This window comes from Artemia sp. Qi Xiang Cuo, chromosome 3 (genome assembly GCF_049724085.1).
Source record: "Artemia sp. Qi Xiang Cuo chromosome 3, ASM4972408v1, whole genome shotgun sequence".
Taxonomy (NCBI): domain Eukaryota; kingdom Metazoa; phylum Arthropoda; class Branchiopoda; order Anostraca; family Artemiidae; genus Artemia; species Artemia sp. Qi Xiang Cuo.
In genome coordinates, this window is record NC_142796.1 from 90,763,851 (window position 1) to 90,782,349 (window position 18,499).

The 18,499-nt window shown below is 36.8% G+C and overlaps 1 protein-coding gene across 1 annotated transcript in view; it reads left to right on the plus strand.

Annotated features, from left to right (window-relative positions):
- Nucleotides 1-13,802: 13,802 nt before the first annotated feature.
- The window catches only part of LOC148954737 (glucose dehydrogenase [FAD, quinone]-like), a 92,479-nt gene continuing 87,782 nt past the window's right edge, over nt 13,803-18,499 (plus strand). The window contains exon 1 of the mRNA XM_089086483.1: nt 13,803-14,175. Within this exon, the coding sequence (XP_088942609.1) occupies nt 13,803-14,175 (373 nt within the window). The remainder of the gene's footprint in view (nt 14,176-18,499) is intronic.

Sequence of the window (18,499 nt, forward strand, 5' to 3'; positions counted from 1 at the left end):
TAGAATAGAACTTCAAATTTCTTTATGTCTTTGGTGAACTTAAAGCTGAAGTGGAAGATTTTTATTTTCTCTGGAGAAATTACAATTGGAGTGTGTTCTTAGGTAAACTTCAGAAGAGAACTTGAACTTTTCTATCTTCCGTGAAAAATTAGGAACAGTATTTAAATTTGTTTCATCTCTTTGATAAAAATTTGATCCGAAGTGAAAAATTTTTATATTATTTGGAAAAAATAGAATTGATTAATAACTAATTTCTTTTTTATTGAGAAAATTCAGAAGAGAACTTTAACTTTTCATAACTTCATTGATTAAATTTAAAATTGAAATAGAACTGCTTATCTTCCGAGAAAATATTCGCAACTATGATATAGCTTTTTCTTCTACTAAGGAAAAATTTAGAATTTGTAAAATTGGTTTAAGAAGGTTATTAAGAAAAGAACTTGTACTGAAAAGATATAATAAAGCCTTTTGGAAAGTATTGCTTGATGTTTGGGTGTGCAAAAGAGTCGTAAAGTAAAGTTGTGGGGAAAAGATAAGTACTTCAACATGTAAAATGGGTTTAGGAAGGACCTTAAGAAAAAAACATGTTCTGAAATGCCTTTGAAAAGTATTGCATGATATTGGGTAATTCAAAAAGCCTTATAGTAAAGTTGTGGGGGAAAAGATAACTACTTCAAGTTGTAAAATTGGTTTATGAAGAACATTAAGAAAAAAACTTGTTCTGAAAAAATATAATAAAGCCCTTTGAAATGTGGGGACCCTTCTGTGTCTCAAATGCACAAAAAAGTATTAACAAATTGGGGGTGGGGCTCTTGGGAGACCTGGGGAGGGCATTTGGGGATCCGGAGGGCCCTTGAGGGCTGGGTGGTCCTTTGGGAGCATTGGGGACCTTTGGGGACTGGGGTAGAGGACCTAACGACACTGTTCAAATGGAACTTGTGTATTATAACGACCACAGAGTTTCACCCTCAAATCCTCTTCTAAAATCTCTTCAAAAATCAACTTTTAAAATGTCTCTAACTGTTTCGCCAAAATAATTCCCTAAAATAATAATTTGTTCTGAAAAGATATAATAAAGTCTTAAGAAATTATTAAACGGGTGGCTCCGGCGCCTTGGGGGTGCGGGGGGCTCTTGGGTAATCCGGCGTACCTTGGCGGACCGGTGGCTTCCCTCGGGGTGGGGGTGGGGGGATCAGAACCCTTTGGGGTTGTGGTAGGGGACCTCACAACACTGTTCAAATGGAACTTGTGTATTATAATGACCACAGAGTTTCACCCTCAAATCCTCTTCTAAACTCATCTTTTAAATCATCTTTTAAAATGTCTCTAACTGTTTCGCCGAAATAATTCCATAACCTGTCTAAAACAGTTTCGCCCAAATAATCCCTAAACGTAAATTCAGCGTGTTCCTTTTGTTTTTGGCATCTCTGCGCTGAGGCATTTCAAATTAATAAGAGCCCTGATTCCCGCGCTAAAACAATTCATCGCTAAGATGTTTCTTTGAGAATTGTTTCCATGCCGTTTGTTTATTAATATCTTTTGGAGTTCGACCAAAAGAGTTGTTTCCGAGGCAAAGACATTAATGACTTGGATCTATTCCTGGAGAATCGTTTCTAGGCGAAAATTTTTAAAGTCTGACAGATGATGTCATTGGTTGATTGATCTGTCAAGAAAGGGGAATTAATTTGTTGTTTCTAAGGGGAATTATTGATTCAAGATAGGGGAATTGAGGTCGACAGCACAGGTGTTCCAAATTTCTGGAAACTCATAACATTCGCTGAGAGCAACAACATGAAGGAAGTGTCATTGACCTGCTCCCATTAGACTCAATAATCCATTAAAGTGAGAAAGTTCCTGTTTTTCCATTCTCACTGACAAAAGCCATAAAACAGATATGAACTGTTGTTGACATCTATGAAAAACATCAAATAAATTGACCAAAACACATAACCATCCAAGAAAACAGACATAAATGTGAGAAAGTTTCTGTTTTTTCATTCTCACTGACAACGAACCATAAAACAGACATGAATTGCTGTTGACATCAATGAAAAACATCAAATAAATTGACCAACACACATAATCATCCAAGAAAACATCCATGAATGTGAGAAAATTCATGTTTTTTCAAGTGAGAAAATTCCTGTTTTTTCATTCTCACTGACAAAAACCATAAAAACATGCATAAATTGCTGTTAACATCCATAAATGTGAGAAAGTTCCTGTTTTTTCATTCTCACTGACAAAAACCATAAAACAGACATGAACTACTGTTGACATCCATGAAAAACATCAAATAAATTGACCAACACCCATAACCATCCAAGAAAACATCCATCAAAGTGAGAAAATTCATGTTTTTTCAAGTGAGAAAATTCCTGTTTTTTCATTCTCACTGAGAAAACCATAAACCACGTGGTCCTGTTCGGAGTCGGACCCCCCTTTCTACTAAAGTTACCTGTTTGAGAGCCAAAATTGATAAGAGGGCAACTAGCATTCTCACGTGCCGTTTGATGTCTCCATGCACCCTTATAAGCCCCCATGTCGTCGGATCAAGACTTTAAATAGTAATTTTGCTTAGAATAGTCAACAGTTTAATGAGTTTGTCTCTGGAGCCGGATACTACCTGCGCAACCACAAGCGGCTAAATAAGGGTCCTTTTTTTATTCCTATATTCACAGCGCCAGGCACTTAACGGTATCTTATATGCAGTTATTCAATTACCTAGTTATGAAATCATGAGGTTTTAAATGTCTGTTGAACCTTCTTTTGAAGGAGTCAACGGAGGGATTTCCAGGAATAAAATCCCAGGAAAATCGTTACTAGTAGTATACCAAAGCACTCCTGAACTTATCAAAGAAGTAGATTATTATTACCTGAACAATTTTCTATAGTTTTTCTGGGTAAAAAGTTTAGAATAGAGTTGGCAGCTACAATACTGATGCAAACTGTGGGAAGAAATACTCATATCCTAACTGAAAATGAAGCATGCTAAAGCAGCTAAAGCTGGAACATCATTAAGATGCTTTGGAACAGAACTTTTATCCAAACTTGTGAGAGCTGCTGGAAGCTTGTGGTGAGAAGCTAGACTATTGGAAGGCTGGAACAAAATTGGCTTAGGAAGGTTCGATGTAATGAACCTTCCTAACCTTCATAGCTGTTGTTACTTTTGACCTGTCAAGACGTCTTGTTTTGAAATAAATGACGCTTGTGATTTTTAAGTGAAGACGCGAGATCAGCCTTGTGAACTTTTCTTTAGCAAGTACCAGTGCTAATCCTGGCTTAGGTGACCAGATTTTAGTTGAAGATATAGTTTCCAATTCAAGGTCTGTCTTGTTTTTATTCCTTAGCCTAGAATGTCCCATCCTTGTAACGAATGCTACAGAAAATATGGAACTGGGTCTTTCCAGTGTTGTAAGTGCAATGCTTGGTTGCACCCTGCTTGTGCCGGCATAACAAAAAGTAATCGCCTTAAAAACCCTAATTGGTTATGCGTTCAATGCCAAGCGTCGATGGTTGAAAATGACGTGATTAAGACCATCGATAATAAACCAGAAGTGGTTCAACCAATCGAGGCTGTAAAATCCCCCGTTATTTCGGATGAAGGATATTCAACCATCTCCAACGAAAATCAGTTTGTAGTGATCGATCGAAGTGGTATTACAAAGTCCCCTAGTATGCTACGTGTTTCGAGTAATGTCAACAATAGTTCTGATGGATCGATTGATTCTGCAAAAATAACCACAGCCCATCAATCCCAAATTTCCCCCCAAATCTATGGTTCCAGTAAAGGTGAATAGGCAAGCATTGCAGAAACGGCTAGTGTCTTTGAGACCCATACCTGTAAAGATTGCATAAAAAAAGACGCAGAAATCGTCAATCTCAGGAAACGGATTATTAATCTTGAATTTCTTTATGATAGTTTATCCGATCTTTATGAACGTCAGAAAAGTGATCTTTTCAAGGACAATGAGATCAAAATGTTAAAAGTCAGTTTTCAGCTTGCAATTGTTGATGCTATACATGCATTCAAATCCCCTACGTCGCCCAGTGTTTCTCCTTCAGCTGATACTTCTAATTCAAATATGCATTATCCAAATTCTTCAAGTTGCGTAAAAACTATAAACCCTTTGAATATGAAAACGTCACTATATGTAATCAATCAAGTGCTAGTGAACTTCCTTCGTCAGAATTTTTTCAAGGGATTAAAAAGGTTACGCAAACTAATCCTTCTGACCTTGTTTTAACTGAAGATAATTTATTCTTGAAATCCAGTGGTAATGACACATCTTTAAAGATTGACAATGATGTTGAACTTACAAGCGGTAATTATCACCCAATGCAATCATATATTCAAAAAAAATGAGTTCAGTGATCTTAAGTGCAATCAACCGAATGTGTGCTTTAGTTTTTAAGACAGTAGATGTATGTCTAGTAATTGTAAATATCTACACATTTGTAAGTTTCATGTTTTTAGCCGTTGTATGAATAATTTTTGCAAATACCCCCATGTTGATATCTGCAAACGCTTTTCAAGTGGAAGATGCTTTGGCTGTGCAAAACATCATATCAAATTGCCCATTAAGAGTCGTAGTAGGTTCCACAAAACTGGGCCACAAAACCAACGTTTTTTAGGGCGACGCCGAAAGTATTCACGACCCCCCCCCTCCCCTAGGTCGTGTTCCATTCAACTTTCAGTCTTATCCCCCTGCATACCCGATAGAGCGCAGTATACCTCAGGAACCCATCCTTCGAAACAATCCTCCGCCCCATGTACTTACGCCTGCCCAGTCAGTCCCACCCCCACAATCACTTTACTCAATTCGGACCATCCCCAAACCCCCCCTTACTCATTTTCCTCCCAAAAATCCCCTTCCTTTTGACTCCGTTCTTCTCCGTGCGTCCAAGAAGTTACCGACCGGTTCTGGACTCCACCCGTTATTTGCCAAAACAAACCCAACCCCTCCCCTCTCAGACCCCCCCCACCTTACTTCCCTCCCTCAGCATCATCTTGCCCCTCCCCAACCCCCATATAAAGATCACTCCCAATTTGACTTATTCCCAGATCACCAGGAAACCCTTCTCCCTTCCCTGGCACTTTATCCCCCTGGCTACCCTACCAGTATGACTCTGGTTTGAGAGTAAGCAGGCAGAATGATCCACAGGTAACACATCCATGCAAAATTTCTAAAACTTCAAATAGTAAGACGAATTCCTCCGCAGTTCCATCCTAACTTAATAGTGTTCCCATAATTCGTTGGCTGTCCTCCTTTTCTCTCAAGCCCGGTCCAGTCCCGCCTTTTAATAATGCCTCAAAACCACACCCTTACCCACAACACCCTTCTCACAAACTTCAGCCCCAAATAACTCCATCCCGAATTGAAAAAAAAAATCCCAATGCACCAATAGGTTTAAATTTCCAATTTTCCTACTTACCAATGCTGAGCCTAAATTTTGACAAAATTACCGAACTCAAGGGTATCTCTGAAATTCATAAAATTAATATTATTGCTGTGACAGAGGTTCAGTCCCAGAACCCAGATTTCCTAAAAATTAGCAATTATACTCAATTTATAAAACTTCGCCCTCCCGACCACCCTCTCGGGGAAAAAGGGGGTGGTATATCATTTTTTGTCCGAGATAACCTCCAATCTAAACTCATCCCCACCCCCAACTTATCAGATTATGATGAAATTCTATGGCTGAGCCTTCGACCGAAAGTACTTCTCCGCCCTTTCAATTTAATTGTAACCGCCGTCTTTTATCGTTCCCTTAACCAATGTATTGACAAGAAACGCAAATTTATCCAACAATTTCTTATAAGTGCTGACTTTTTGTTATCAAGTATCCGAACGCTGGTATTTGCTTACTTGGTGATGCGAATGACCTGAGGATAGACTCTATCTGCACCTCTCTTAATATTAAACAACTGGATAAAATATCTACAACAAAAGGTAACACCTCTCTGGATGTTATTTGTTCAAATATGAGTAAGTTTTATAACTCCCCGCAAGCACTGCCACCACTAGGAGGCAGTTACCACTATTGTCTTCTTTTTTCTCCCTCCTCAGCCATTGAACATTCCTTTACTACCTCCATTGGGGTTTGCCGTCCCCTCAGTGACGCAGGACTTTTTCTTTTGGATCATGGCTGACCAGTGAAAGTTGGTCAGGCCTTTATAATTCTAATAACCTTGATGACAAAATTTTGATTTTTCACAAAAAACTAATTGATTCCTATTCATTATGTTTCCCAGAAAAAAAAAATCAGAAAGTGCTCCAGTGATAAACCTTACATAAATAATCACATAAAAATATTAATCCGCACGAAAATAAGCTTATTTAAGAGGGGTAATTTAGCTGAAGCAAATAAGTTAAGAAAGGAATTAAAACGTCAAATTAGAAAAGCTGCCCGAGCCTATTATAAAAATAAAATTAAAGACTTGCGCCATGATAAACCAAAGAACTGGTACTCTGAAATTAAAAAACTTACCGGCAAGAGTCAAGAACAACTAAATTTTAATATAAATGAACCTCCAAAGACCACAGCTAATAACTTCAATAAGTTTTTGGCTTCTATTGTCCAGAGTCTCCCACCACTATCTTACGAATTTCCAGATATTCCTGTTCCTTTTTCACTCCCACATATTTCTCCACTTGATGTTGTAAAAAAAAATGAAAAACTAAAACGATCAAGCATTTGCCCTTTAGATATTCCTGTTCCACTGATTAAAGCTATCAGTGATTACCTCTCAAAACCCCTATCCACCCTGTTCAATGAAATTACCGAATCTGGACAGTTCCCTCAATATTGGAAACAAGGCTTTATTACCCCAATCGAAAAGAAAAATGGGAAGCCTGGTTTTGATGGCATTTGTCCTATTACCCTCGCGTCAGTTTTTTCAAAATTTTATGAAAGTTTTCTCGAAGACTGACATAAGGCGAGAGTTCTCTCCCTCATTGTTCTTGGAGAGATTGATAATCTTAAATACGTGTCAACCTGTCAGTACTTGATAAATGTTGTTGATACAATGGGTAAACTACTTGAAAAACTTAACACTTGGCTTAATCTAATTTCTATTGATCTTCAAAAAGTTTTTGATTTGATTAACCACAATTTACTCATAGATAAACTTATAAATGAATTCCACATTGAAACTTTCCTTGTTAAGCTTGTTGCCTCTTTTCTTTCTAATAGATCTCAAGCAGTTAAATATTTAAATTGTTTCTCAGATTATCTCCCCATATTTAATGGCATTCCTCAGGGGACTATTCTAGGCCCTCTCCTTTTTTCACTTATGATTAATAGCCTTTCAACCATTTATGACAATAGATGGAAATTTGTCGATGACTTGACAGTTTTCGAGATATGTCATAAAAACATCTTTAGTAACCCAATGGGCATACTCCAAGATATTGCCTGTGAGGCCTCTTCCCTTGACATGACTGTTAACCCTTCTAAATCCGCAATAGTTTCAGTAAGTTTCCTTAAATCCCCTCCCCTTTTTCTTGCTCCTATACCTCCTGAAACCTCTGTCACATCTCTTAAACTCCTTGGTGTTACAATTTCTTCTAATTTGAAATGGGATGCCCATATAAATAATAGCCTACGACAAGCAAACTCCTCGCTTTCCCTCCTTAAACTTTTAAATAAATTCAGTTGCCCCCAATCACATTTACTACAAGTATACATTTCTTTTGTGCGTCCCATATTAGAGTACGCTTGTCCTGTGTGGCACCATGGCCTCTCTAATGAAGCAACACAAAAAATTGAAAATGTCCAAAAGAGAGCTCTAAGAATTATTTTTAAAGAGGGCAAGATACCGTATTTGTATTTGTTAAATATTTCAAACCTAGAGACCGTCGAGAGACGAAGAACTAATTTTTGCCTCCATTTTGCAAAAAATGCTATAACAAATCCTCAGACTGAAAGTAATGTCCCCAAACATCCATCCTCATCGCTATTGCGGTTATTTTGAGACGTTTCTGAGCCAATCACGTGTTTGTCCCCCAGTCGCGGCGTGCATTCGAGATACGAAAGAACTTTTGTCCACGGTCTTACAGGAAAAATGACTAAAATGTACCAATCGTTTCTTTTTTTCTTTTTTTGTCTCCCCCCCCTTCTTGACCAGTTTTTATTTTTTTAAATCTTTTATTGACTTACTGTAGTTGGATTATTGACACTTTCTTAGTGTCTCTTTTAATTCATATGCATTTATGTCTCACTCTTTTTTTTCTGTGCATATGCGTTTATTCCCCCCCCCCTCCCTTTTTTTTATGTCCATTATAATTCTTTTTCTGATTCGTATTTGTGTAAGTTTAGTTTGATAAGTTTTTATCTTTTTAACTTTTTAATTGACTTTTTACAGTTTTAATTATTGACTGTTAAATGATTGTTCATTATGATTTTTCTATTTCGTTGTTGTTGCTTCATTTTTGCCAGTTTTAGTGCAATCATTTATATTGTCGACTCCAAAGTCCGAATTCGGCCCTTTGTGGGCTTGTGATAGTGATCTTTTTTAAATAAATATCTTATCTTATCTTATCTAATGATAGGATGGATTCACTACCTAAGTTCAATCCCACACTGACAAAAGGCAACCTTCCACTGGAACCATAATATATTAACTGAAAATTTTTGAAAGTATCTATCCCGAATAGGGAGGACTGAGTCTCTCCAATCTTCTAAAAATTATGAGGTCACCCCCGTCAAAACAAGAAAGCATCTGATATAGGAGCAGTAAAATTTATGGGGAAGCCATATCCATCAATGGCCCCCTCAGTTTCAAAAAAACATAGTAGTTTTTGGGCTATGTTGGCAATTGGCCTTTTTGGCCTGGGCCTCAGTCCAATTTTATGCGTCCGTTCAAATACTAAGTTAAAAATTAAATTAAGGCAAATCACATTATTCTGTAGTGTAGATCAGAGCGATGAGCCTAAAAGCCTCATTTTTTGTCATTAATTATAAAAATATAATTCCACATAAGAAGTTTTTCAAAGGAAAGTAAAGAGCGACGTTAAACCCAAGACGAGCAGAAACAAAGTCAAATAGTAATTGATGTTCAAAATGATTATAAATCACTATCAATAAATAAGTAAAGCCCAAAACAAATAGAAATTGCAAACAATTGATAATTAATTTAAAATCAAAATGAGCAGGAACGACCACAAACAGGCGTGGGGCCAATGCCCATGATACCTTTTAAAGACCAGTAGGTCACTTGCACTTTACTGAAAACAGTTTTATTTTGAGCTGTGTGTATTTATTTGTCATACAACCAACCAAAAAAGCGAAATAAATCACCATAAAAATCAAACAGTTCATGGTAACTAACCGTAAGTAAGGAGTGATCCGGCTCAATAGTAACCGAAACTCTAAAAAACGGAATTTTGATACCAATAGATGCATCAAAAGAATCAAACTTTTATGCTGATTTCAAATATATCAGTTTCATCAAGTTTAGTCTTATCTATCAAAAGTTACGCGCCTGAGAAAATTTGTCTTATTTTCAAAAAAGGGGGAAACACCCCCTAAAAGTCATAGAACTTTAATGAAAATTACACCATCAGATTCAGCTTATCAGAGAACCTTAATATAGATGTTCTTATCTACAAAAATATGGAACTTTGTATTTTCAAACAGTTCTTGGTACATGGTAAACAGTTAACCGTAAGTGTGATCAATGGGAAAATACTTACCCTTGTATGATTGGAAAAACCCTAAGCGTGATTTCAGTTTATTTCTAAGAGATTGGTAACGTTGTGGATTTAAATTATTTTAGGAAGAAGAATTTGGAGAACGTTTCAATTGTAAATAGAGGAAGAGAGTATGGTTTCTACGTCATCGTTGTAAGGACAATGGTAGCAATGATTATAAACCTACTGATTTTCATTTGGCTGTCACTGAAAGTGATTCTTAATATGAGAATATTGTGTGTGACATTACTTCAAATAGGCAGAATGAAGCCAACTGTCAAGACTATAGCCCTAAATTGACGAACGGCCTTTATAATAGTCCACCCTACGACCCAATTGTCGTGGTTGGAAAAAAGTAACATAGCAATCATTATTGGGACAAACAAAACTTTTTTCTATTAGCCATCTCTTTATTGTTGTTGAATAGGCCGAAAATGACATGTAATCCCACCCAAATCCTTTGTTATTACTAGAGGATCACCTAACTCACTTCTCAATGTTAACTGACAGAGTTCCAAATACAAAATGTTTACAGGAACATACTGAAGATGCTTTGTATTGTATTGATCAACATGCTCATGGGTGGTTTTTCGTTCAAGAACACGTAGAAGGGGAACATTTGAATTACCAACTCTCGATGTTTCAGCAAAAGATGCATAAGGAAATATACAAGAGTCCAAGGCAAAACCTGCTGGATAATCTTCAAACATAACACGATTCATCCCACTGACCTTTCCAGCGTTTTTGCAACTGGTCATATTCTGTTTAAGGCCAAGAGCATCTCTCAGATTATCATTGCGGTGAATCATTTGATTGTCAATGGGTGAACTAAAGTAAATCCTGCCGAGTTCCATTGAATAATTAAATAGGGATGTGCCTTTCTTACGAGCAAAGATTTTTCTATTGATTGTACGACACAAATAAGTCATCTACCAAAATTCTTGTATTTCAGTTTGACATTGGGATATTCACTATATTTAAGTGTTTCAACCCATTCATACTAGACAAAGAGGGACCAATCGAATAGTATAGCTCTAATCTCATGCGTACAATCTTTTCTCAGGATATCCTATGTATTTTTGAGTATACAATCGACAAGAGCAACTTCATACTTTCCATTATCGAATTCGATGGTGGAGGAGAGTTTTTTCCAAAATCACTTGTTTTATTCAAATCACTATAGAGAGGGTTTGAGAAGTTGGACTTAAAAGTTACATAGAAATCATTGGGAATTATGTACGTTCTCAGCGGATATCCACGAATCAAAATCAGAGATGTGTCCTAGCCAACGAAGAAACAACAGTCTCTTGCCCCAGCGAGTACGAGTCTTTAATATCTTTTCAGTCTGATAGATTCTAGTTTTTTTTAGCTTTTTGTAATTCATAATATTAAAACCGCCAAGAATCCCATCTTCTTTCATGTCACGTAGACGATACGTTGAGGGTGTAGTATCTAAGACATTTGAGAGTTTGAAAAGTTCATTAGACCATAAGTAGTTACCATTTTCAAATACATTAGTAGTTCGATTGATTTGAACAGTATCACCAACATTTTTTTCTTTTTTTCTCATCACCATTGGAATATTCTTTAAGAAAAATTTCAAGTGTATTGACGTCATGATGAAGTTCCATTGGGGTTGAGTTGAACAGGAATCGATGAAGACGTTGAGTATAAATCAAAATGATTTTATCTAATTCATGAATAAAAGCAGCAGTATTTTTCAATGTGCGATATCCTTAAATTAAAAGTCGAATAGTCCTTATCAAATGTTCAGCCAATGCTGCCTTTTTCGGACTATGACTATGATAGAACATTGTATTATATTTCAATAGAACTTTCTTTACATGAGGATTAACAAAGTCACAAACCCGATCTGTTTGGATCTTCTTATAGCAATCCTGCAAGTAGAATGTACTTGTATGGCTCATTCTGACGCCGTTGAATCCCATCTACAGTAAAAAGATCTGCTTGTAATATTTGCAATAGGAAAAAGGCTTTAGTTTTTCGTTAGTGACTACCACGAACTCTACAATTAAGATGTAGAGTGTAACTTGATTCATTCTGTAGATACTCTGCCGCCAACGTCTTTTCAAGTCCACTGACTAGTGCAACTGTGGTGGGGGGAACTTAAACTTCCCACTTCACCAATATACTAATAAGAATGTTGCAATGCTTCAACCATTTTGAACGTAAACACGTAGTGAAGTGTCAACTGCCCATTTGCATACTAACAGGTGTTAGCGAGGGAGAGGCAGTGATATTAGGACGTCTTCAATTGAGTCTCCTCCATCACTCTTATTAAATCATTTTTACTTGGCGTGCTAGTATTTTCCGAAATTTATTTAAAAACAGCTTTTGATATTTGACTAAATTTTTTTAATCCTTTTAAAACATGTTTATTACCAATAAGACTTTTGGGTAAATTTAATGAGTTTAAAAATTTACTCAAATGACATAAGCCTCTTATGATTTGTGACCAAATCTGATAATAAATCAATTAGAGTGTAGGTCTTGCCATGGATTATAACTTGAATCCCATTAACTTCACTTTGAACATGTTCAAATTTAGTGAGATAAGTTAAGAGTTATTTACACTGCTCACGATAGGAATGTGGCATTACATATGCAACACTTGTCGAAACTTCAGACAAATGTTCTTGCTCCTTCGGTGGTGTTGTTGTTGTTGGTGTTAGTGTTGATGGTGGATTAATTTTCTTTTTGTGATCAATGATATTTACATTGAGTGGTATCTCACGATAGAGTTTATGTTTGTCGACTCGGCGAAGTGCATTTTGAAGCAAAATGAATTTTTCATCGTCGGAAGTTGTCTCATTGTTAATGAGTTTATTGAGATTGTCCTCGAAATGCTCCTTTGGTGAAAGGGCGAGCTCAATTGGAGGTATAAGTGTAAAGAAGCTACCACTTGCTTCAAGAAGTCTTTTAATTGTCTTTTAAATCGTTTCCTTTATTTTTGCTTGCTGCTGCTAGGGCACGTAAAAGTGAAAGATGTTGCTTTGTTTGTTGCTTAACACCTTCTGGCAGTTGAAAATTGCGTTCAGTTAAATTTAAAAAAAGTTCTGATATGCGATTAATTTGTTCTCTGTCGACACCATGTTTGACTATGTCCTTCCTAAGTCTTGGTTTTGAATTACCTAGGACGGTGAATTAATGTTGATGTTCATTTAGTTTCTTCAGTGTCATGATTTCAACTAACGAACTTTTTTACTGTTCACCGGGAGATATACAGTAATTTCATTATCAACATTATCGATGACTACACTCACGTCCTCGGGTGTGTTCTGATTCAGGTCCAGTATAATATAGCCATAGGGTTTATTGGTAGCCTGATTGTGGGACGAGAGTAAAAATTTGGGTTCACCCGGATACACTTGCCTTCAAGTTATGAGGAAACTGGAATCACGAACAACCCTGTAGATGATTTAGTAGGTGCAATCCAAAGCAAATGTACCCATACACTTGCTCTGCTGAAAGAGATTGTCTAGAAACTAGGGCTAAGGAAATTCGTTGATGATGCGATCTGACAGTGAACAACTGTATAATCTCCTGAGACCATTCTTCAATAGATTCCGCCAAATCACCAATAATCAACCAAGATTTTTGTTCAATACTATTGAAAATGCCTAGTCCCTGTATGAATTTCGTGTCTGTGGGAATAGTTTGTATTCTATCATAGGGTTCTTGCCAAACGCTGTACCAATAATAATTTTTTTGCAATTTCCTTAAAACATGTTATCCCGATTTTGAATTATATTTTTTTTAAGTGTCGTTTTGCCAGACATTGATAGTCCACAAAGAAACGATCAACATGGAGTTTTAAATTGATAAATAGTCCCTTACAGTGTCAAAAGACAACTGACTGTAGAATGCATATGTCCCATGAATAGATAATAATTTCCATAATATGATTCAAGAACAATATAAAAAAAATAATACAGTTTTTTATTTACAAATAAGCTACATTACAGAAAAATTATACATGTTTATTTAAATATAAAAAGGCAGCATCAAAAATAAATTCAAAACGATAATAAATTTTTAAACATCGCCAAGGAAATTAGAGACAACTGTAAGAAAAGCAAAGCATGGATGAATATTGCTAGTATCACTGGTAGTCTACCATCAGGTAACATCATTGAACAGAATAATAGCAACGATGACAAAGTGAAAATGAAATACTTCAAGAAAGTATGTCTACATGATAGAGTTGTCGTAGCATTGAATGCTGACAAAGACAAATATGTGAACTATGAAAGAAGCACTAACGGTGACACCATTGGAAATGTTTGTGTACATTGTCATGACACTGAGAGATTAAATTTCTTTGAACTAACGAAAAATTTCATCATTAATGATGGTAGATATAATAGAATAAAATTCCTAAAGGTGATATTATTTAAATATAATTCATGCGTAAAAGTAATAGCTGAAGACGAGTGTCAACTGCTTGCTCATTGCGCAGGTAACATGTTACGTCTTGATAAATCTATCGCCATCTTTCAGATATTAATATAAAAAGACACTATCAAAAATAAATTCAAAACAATAATACTTTTCTTATAGAATAAAAAGACACTAAAAAGCACTTATCACAATTAGAAAGGGGTCACCCCACGAGCCCATCCCCCGAAAGGGCACGGCGGCCACTGGCGGTGGCCAGCCGAAGGCCGGGTCCCCCCGAGCCGCCCTGAGGCATGAAGAAAAATTTTTTTTTCAACAATTTTAATTTACAGAAGAAAAAAACTCTACCTTGCTAAAAATAAAATCACTACTGAGTTGCAAAAAAATCACATCTATAAGAAAAACGATCCTACCACCCCTCCTGTCATTTACTATTGAGTTTGTTCCCGACCGAGGTGATGTCTATAATCTTGACGTAAACCTCAGTCAGAAGTTAGATTATGTCCGTGGAGTAGCACCGTCTCACCATCCGCACACATAGACTTTATCCAATACGAGGGATATGGCAGTTATATCCACTAAAACTGTGTAGTTTTTATATTGTCAAGAGTGAATCGCCATGCCTTTTGCTCTTGGAACTAAACTACTTTCCGGAAAGTCTCTATAAGAACTCATGTCGAAATTCTGATCCACATAGTGTCTAGGTCATAGTGTCATCCCTTGCGTACAGCAAGGGTGCGTGTTTGCATACAGTATATCTTCATAACTGCAAGCACACCATTGGAAATCAAGTCTCTCCCCGGCTCGAATTTTAACATTAATAATTGATTTGGGGCCTGGCGATTCACTATCCCGGTAAACGGACTCGTCCCAATTGGTAAAGTCCATTCGAGACCTCCGGGTAAATGGACTCGTATCCGGGTAAATGGACTGGTCCCAATTGGTAAAGTCCATTTGAGACCTAATGCACGCACCTGTTTCCAAATCTTCTAATAAATTCTCGTTTTAACTTTTGACAAGAGTGAATCGGTATCCTAATAATATACTTGAATTTTTCCCTCCCCCGGCCATTGGCGCCTAAACACATTGTAAAAGAATGACAACATATTTTTTGGAAATTTCTGTTATTGCACTGCCACCTGCAATATTTTTATTTAAAATAACATTTCTTTTTTTCTAAGAAAGAGGACAATATCGGAGTCTATGATGGTGAATGATGTGAAGTTCGGATCGGCAAAAATTCCTAGTCATTATTTTGGGTCGGTAACAACGTCATGACGACTTCAATTGCGTACACTTGCACATTTTACCGAAGGCTGGATTCAAAATGAGTTTAAAGATTTCCTTTTCAACCTTCGTTTTCGCTTCAGAAAGTTTTCTGACAAAAGTTTCGATAGACATTTTCAAATAGGGTTTTTGGTCAAACTGGAGGGCTCAATGTTTCTTTGTGACCTTGAAAATGTTGGCTACCATCCATCGCAAAAGAACTTGATGTACAACAATATTCTCTTTTGGATGAAGTTCGGCGATAAGTTTTTGTTTTGAAGGTGTCCAATGCACACCCCAATCCTCTACCAAGGAAATACTGTATGGACTCAAAGAGTCCCTAGTCACCAGTCTGCTTATGCCCGTGGAAACAAAATCCTTCACTGAGTCATGATATTCCACCGGTATTTCTCTATCGATTAAAAAAAATCCTTATGGTCCTTTCTCCTCAACATTGACAATGTCGGGGAAAACTGAAGCAAAAGGATCTTTAAGCCTTTTGTAATTACCACACGGCAAAGACTAGCTAGACTTTGCCAGAGGATAAAGCGAGTTCATATCCAGAAAACCTGCTTCCAACTTTACACTGGCATCTTTTAAAGTCGGGTCAGTTTTAAGGATACGATCTCCTTGGAAAAAAATACCCTCCCCTAATTGATTTTTCTATAAACAGATGCTGATCCACGTCTATGATCAGGCCTATTTCCTCTTTACTGATTTTATGAATTATATCCATCACCAGATGAGGAGTAGAAAAATAATAACCCACATTTCGCATGTATTTTATCAGTATTCTTACACAAAATATCCAGCAACGTCAATACATCACTTGCCAGGTACAAGCTACAATTATCCCACCCATTCTTACATCCTCCCTTAGCCCAAACCCTCTTGGTGAATTCATAGTCGGCAGTGGTGCATTGACGATCGTAAAGTGAATTGCAGAACGGAGCGATGGACGACAATTGTTCCTCACGAGGCCTCGTTGTGGAGTTGTAGCACTCATATAGGTATATGCCCTTACATACTTGAATGAGCTTCTGATTTTCTTTACTTGAATGAGTTGTCTTTGGGATTTGGGAAAGAAGTTAATGGAGTCTGAAAACAGATCTTATTCAAGCACATTTTATGTTGTCCATTTTTCGTCATTTGAATTCTAAGAGCAGCAGCTTTTCAGACGAATTTGGTATGATATTATAGAAAAAGAACCCTCTATCCATGCGCCATCTATAACTTCACCTCATTGCAATCAGGCAAACACCGGTAATAAGAATTTCAAATGATAGCGTGAGTTGTGCATATAAACAGGTAGAAAATACTGATGACTAATTTTTAAATTACATGATCGATGGGCCACTCCACGAAAATTACTCAATCCCGATAAAATTGGGTTGCTCAAATGATCGTTATCGCGGAACTTCCCTTTACCCCCTTTCCCCTTACCCCCTTCTCCATTATCCCCTTTAGCCTCAAAAATTCCCCCTTACAAACCCAACATATCTTTTCAGTTTTAATGGCTAACTTGTCCTCTGGTGATAGAGTTATTGGAGAGGATGTATTTCACAGCCGTGATAATGCCTTATTCACGCCTTTAGCCTCAACAAATTCTCCCTTACAAACCCAATAAATTTTTCAGTTTTAATGGCCAACTTGTCCTTTGGTGATAGAGTCATTGGATAGGATGTATTTCGCAGCCGTGATAATGCGTTATTTGCCTTTTTTATAAGTGCTGTCATGACTGAGAGCTTACAATCATTCCCACCCAATCTCTCAACTACCTCTACCATTTGCATGGTATTAAACGAGTCTTATTGTGCGTGAGCATAAGAGACTGCAATGGCCTCATGTTTTTAACATTATTTAAATCTGAAAGATCTTACACATCAATGAGGGTGGCCTCGTGGTCTAAAGCCACCATGTCATTTTGTTGGAGTGAATTCTGGAAGTTCTTAAATCGCAAGATGGCCCTGTCTCCACCAATCGTTTGCAAATATTGGTATTCATGGCCTTTGCAATGCTTCATATGATTTTTTAACTTTAATTCGGTTTGGAATCTATAAAGAAATGTTGAACACTGTAGCATGTTCACCTCCCCTTTTTACCCTCACTTAAACCCAGACTAGTCTTTGGTATTGGAAAAAAATGTTCAGTTGGATCGGCTTCACTGGCTGGCTTGTAAGGAAGCCATACCCAATGTTCCACATATTCAATGGAAGGGGCCTTCACTGAAATCATTACCCCTTTTTTATTACTGCGCTTACCCCCCTCAAATTCTGTATCATGTTGTAAAACAGTAAGACCAATCTTTGAATGTGCTTTAGCTTGCTGAAAAATAGTTATCCCATTAAGTGTTGCTGGATATTGATCAATTTGACCATTAAAATCTACTTAAGGGAATTTCGGGCTCCCATTAACTGCATAATCTTCCAAAATTGTCTTAATTAGCATACTTTTACAGAGACCCGTAAGCTGCCACTACAAATGTGTATTTGAAGCACTGAAGCCTGTGTCAAAATTGAAGTGTTGTACACCTTTACACTCCTTTAAATCATCATTATATTTTCGTCCCACCTTTCCCCACCCACCTCTTACAATAAAATTCTTTTTAAATTCAACCACATTGACATCTAAACTCTCAATAAATAAAACCACCAAGCCACTACCCACCTCACTAACATTATCTTATTTTGTTACTGTACTATCAACCCAATCCGTAAAAATACCATCAAAAGTATGCAAGTCCGAATGAGGTGCTAGCATTTCAGTATGCAAATAACGTAAATACACCTCATCCGCCTTTTCATTTAAACAAATTATTTTTGTGCAATAGATGCCATAAATAATTTCTGAGACCAAACTGGCTAATCATGATAAAACAAAAAATCGCGAAGAAATGAAGAAAAAGAGGACAATTAACAGCCAGTGAGAATATTGAAAAAGTTATGCAAATATTTCGGTCAAGACCTCCGCTTGACCGTCCTCAGTGCAGAATAAAACTGATAAAAATATAAAAACCAAACCTTAAAATAAAAACACCAAACTAAAATTGGACGACCCTTTCCTAGGAACGGTGAAAGGGTAACTGAATGAAAAACATAAGTCTAAATGGCATTTCAGAA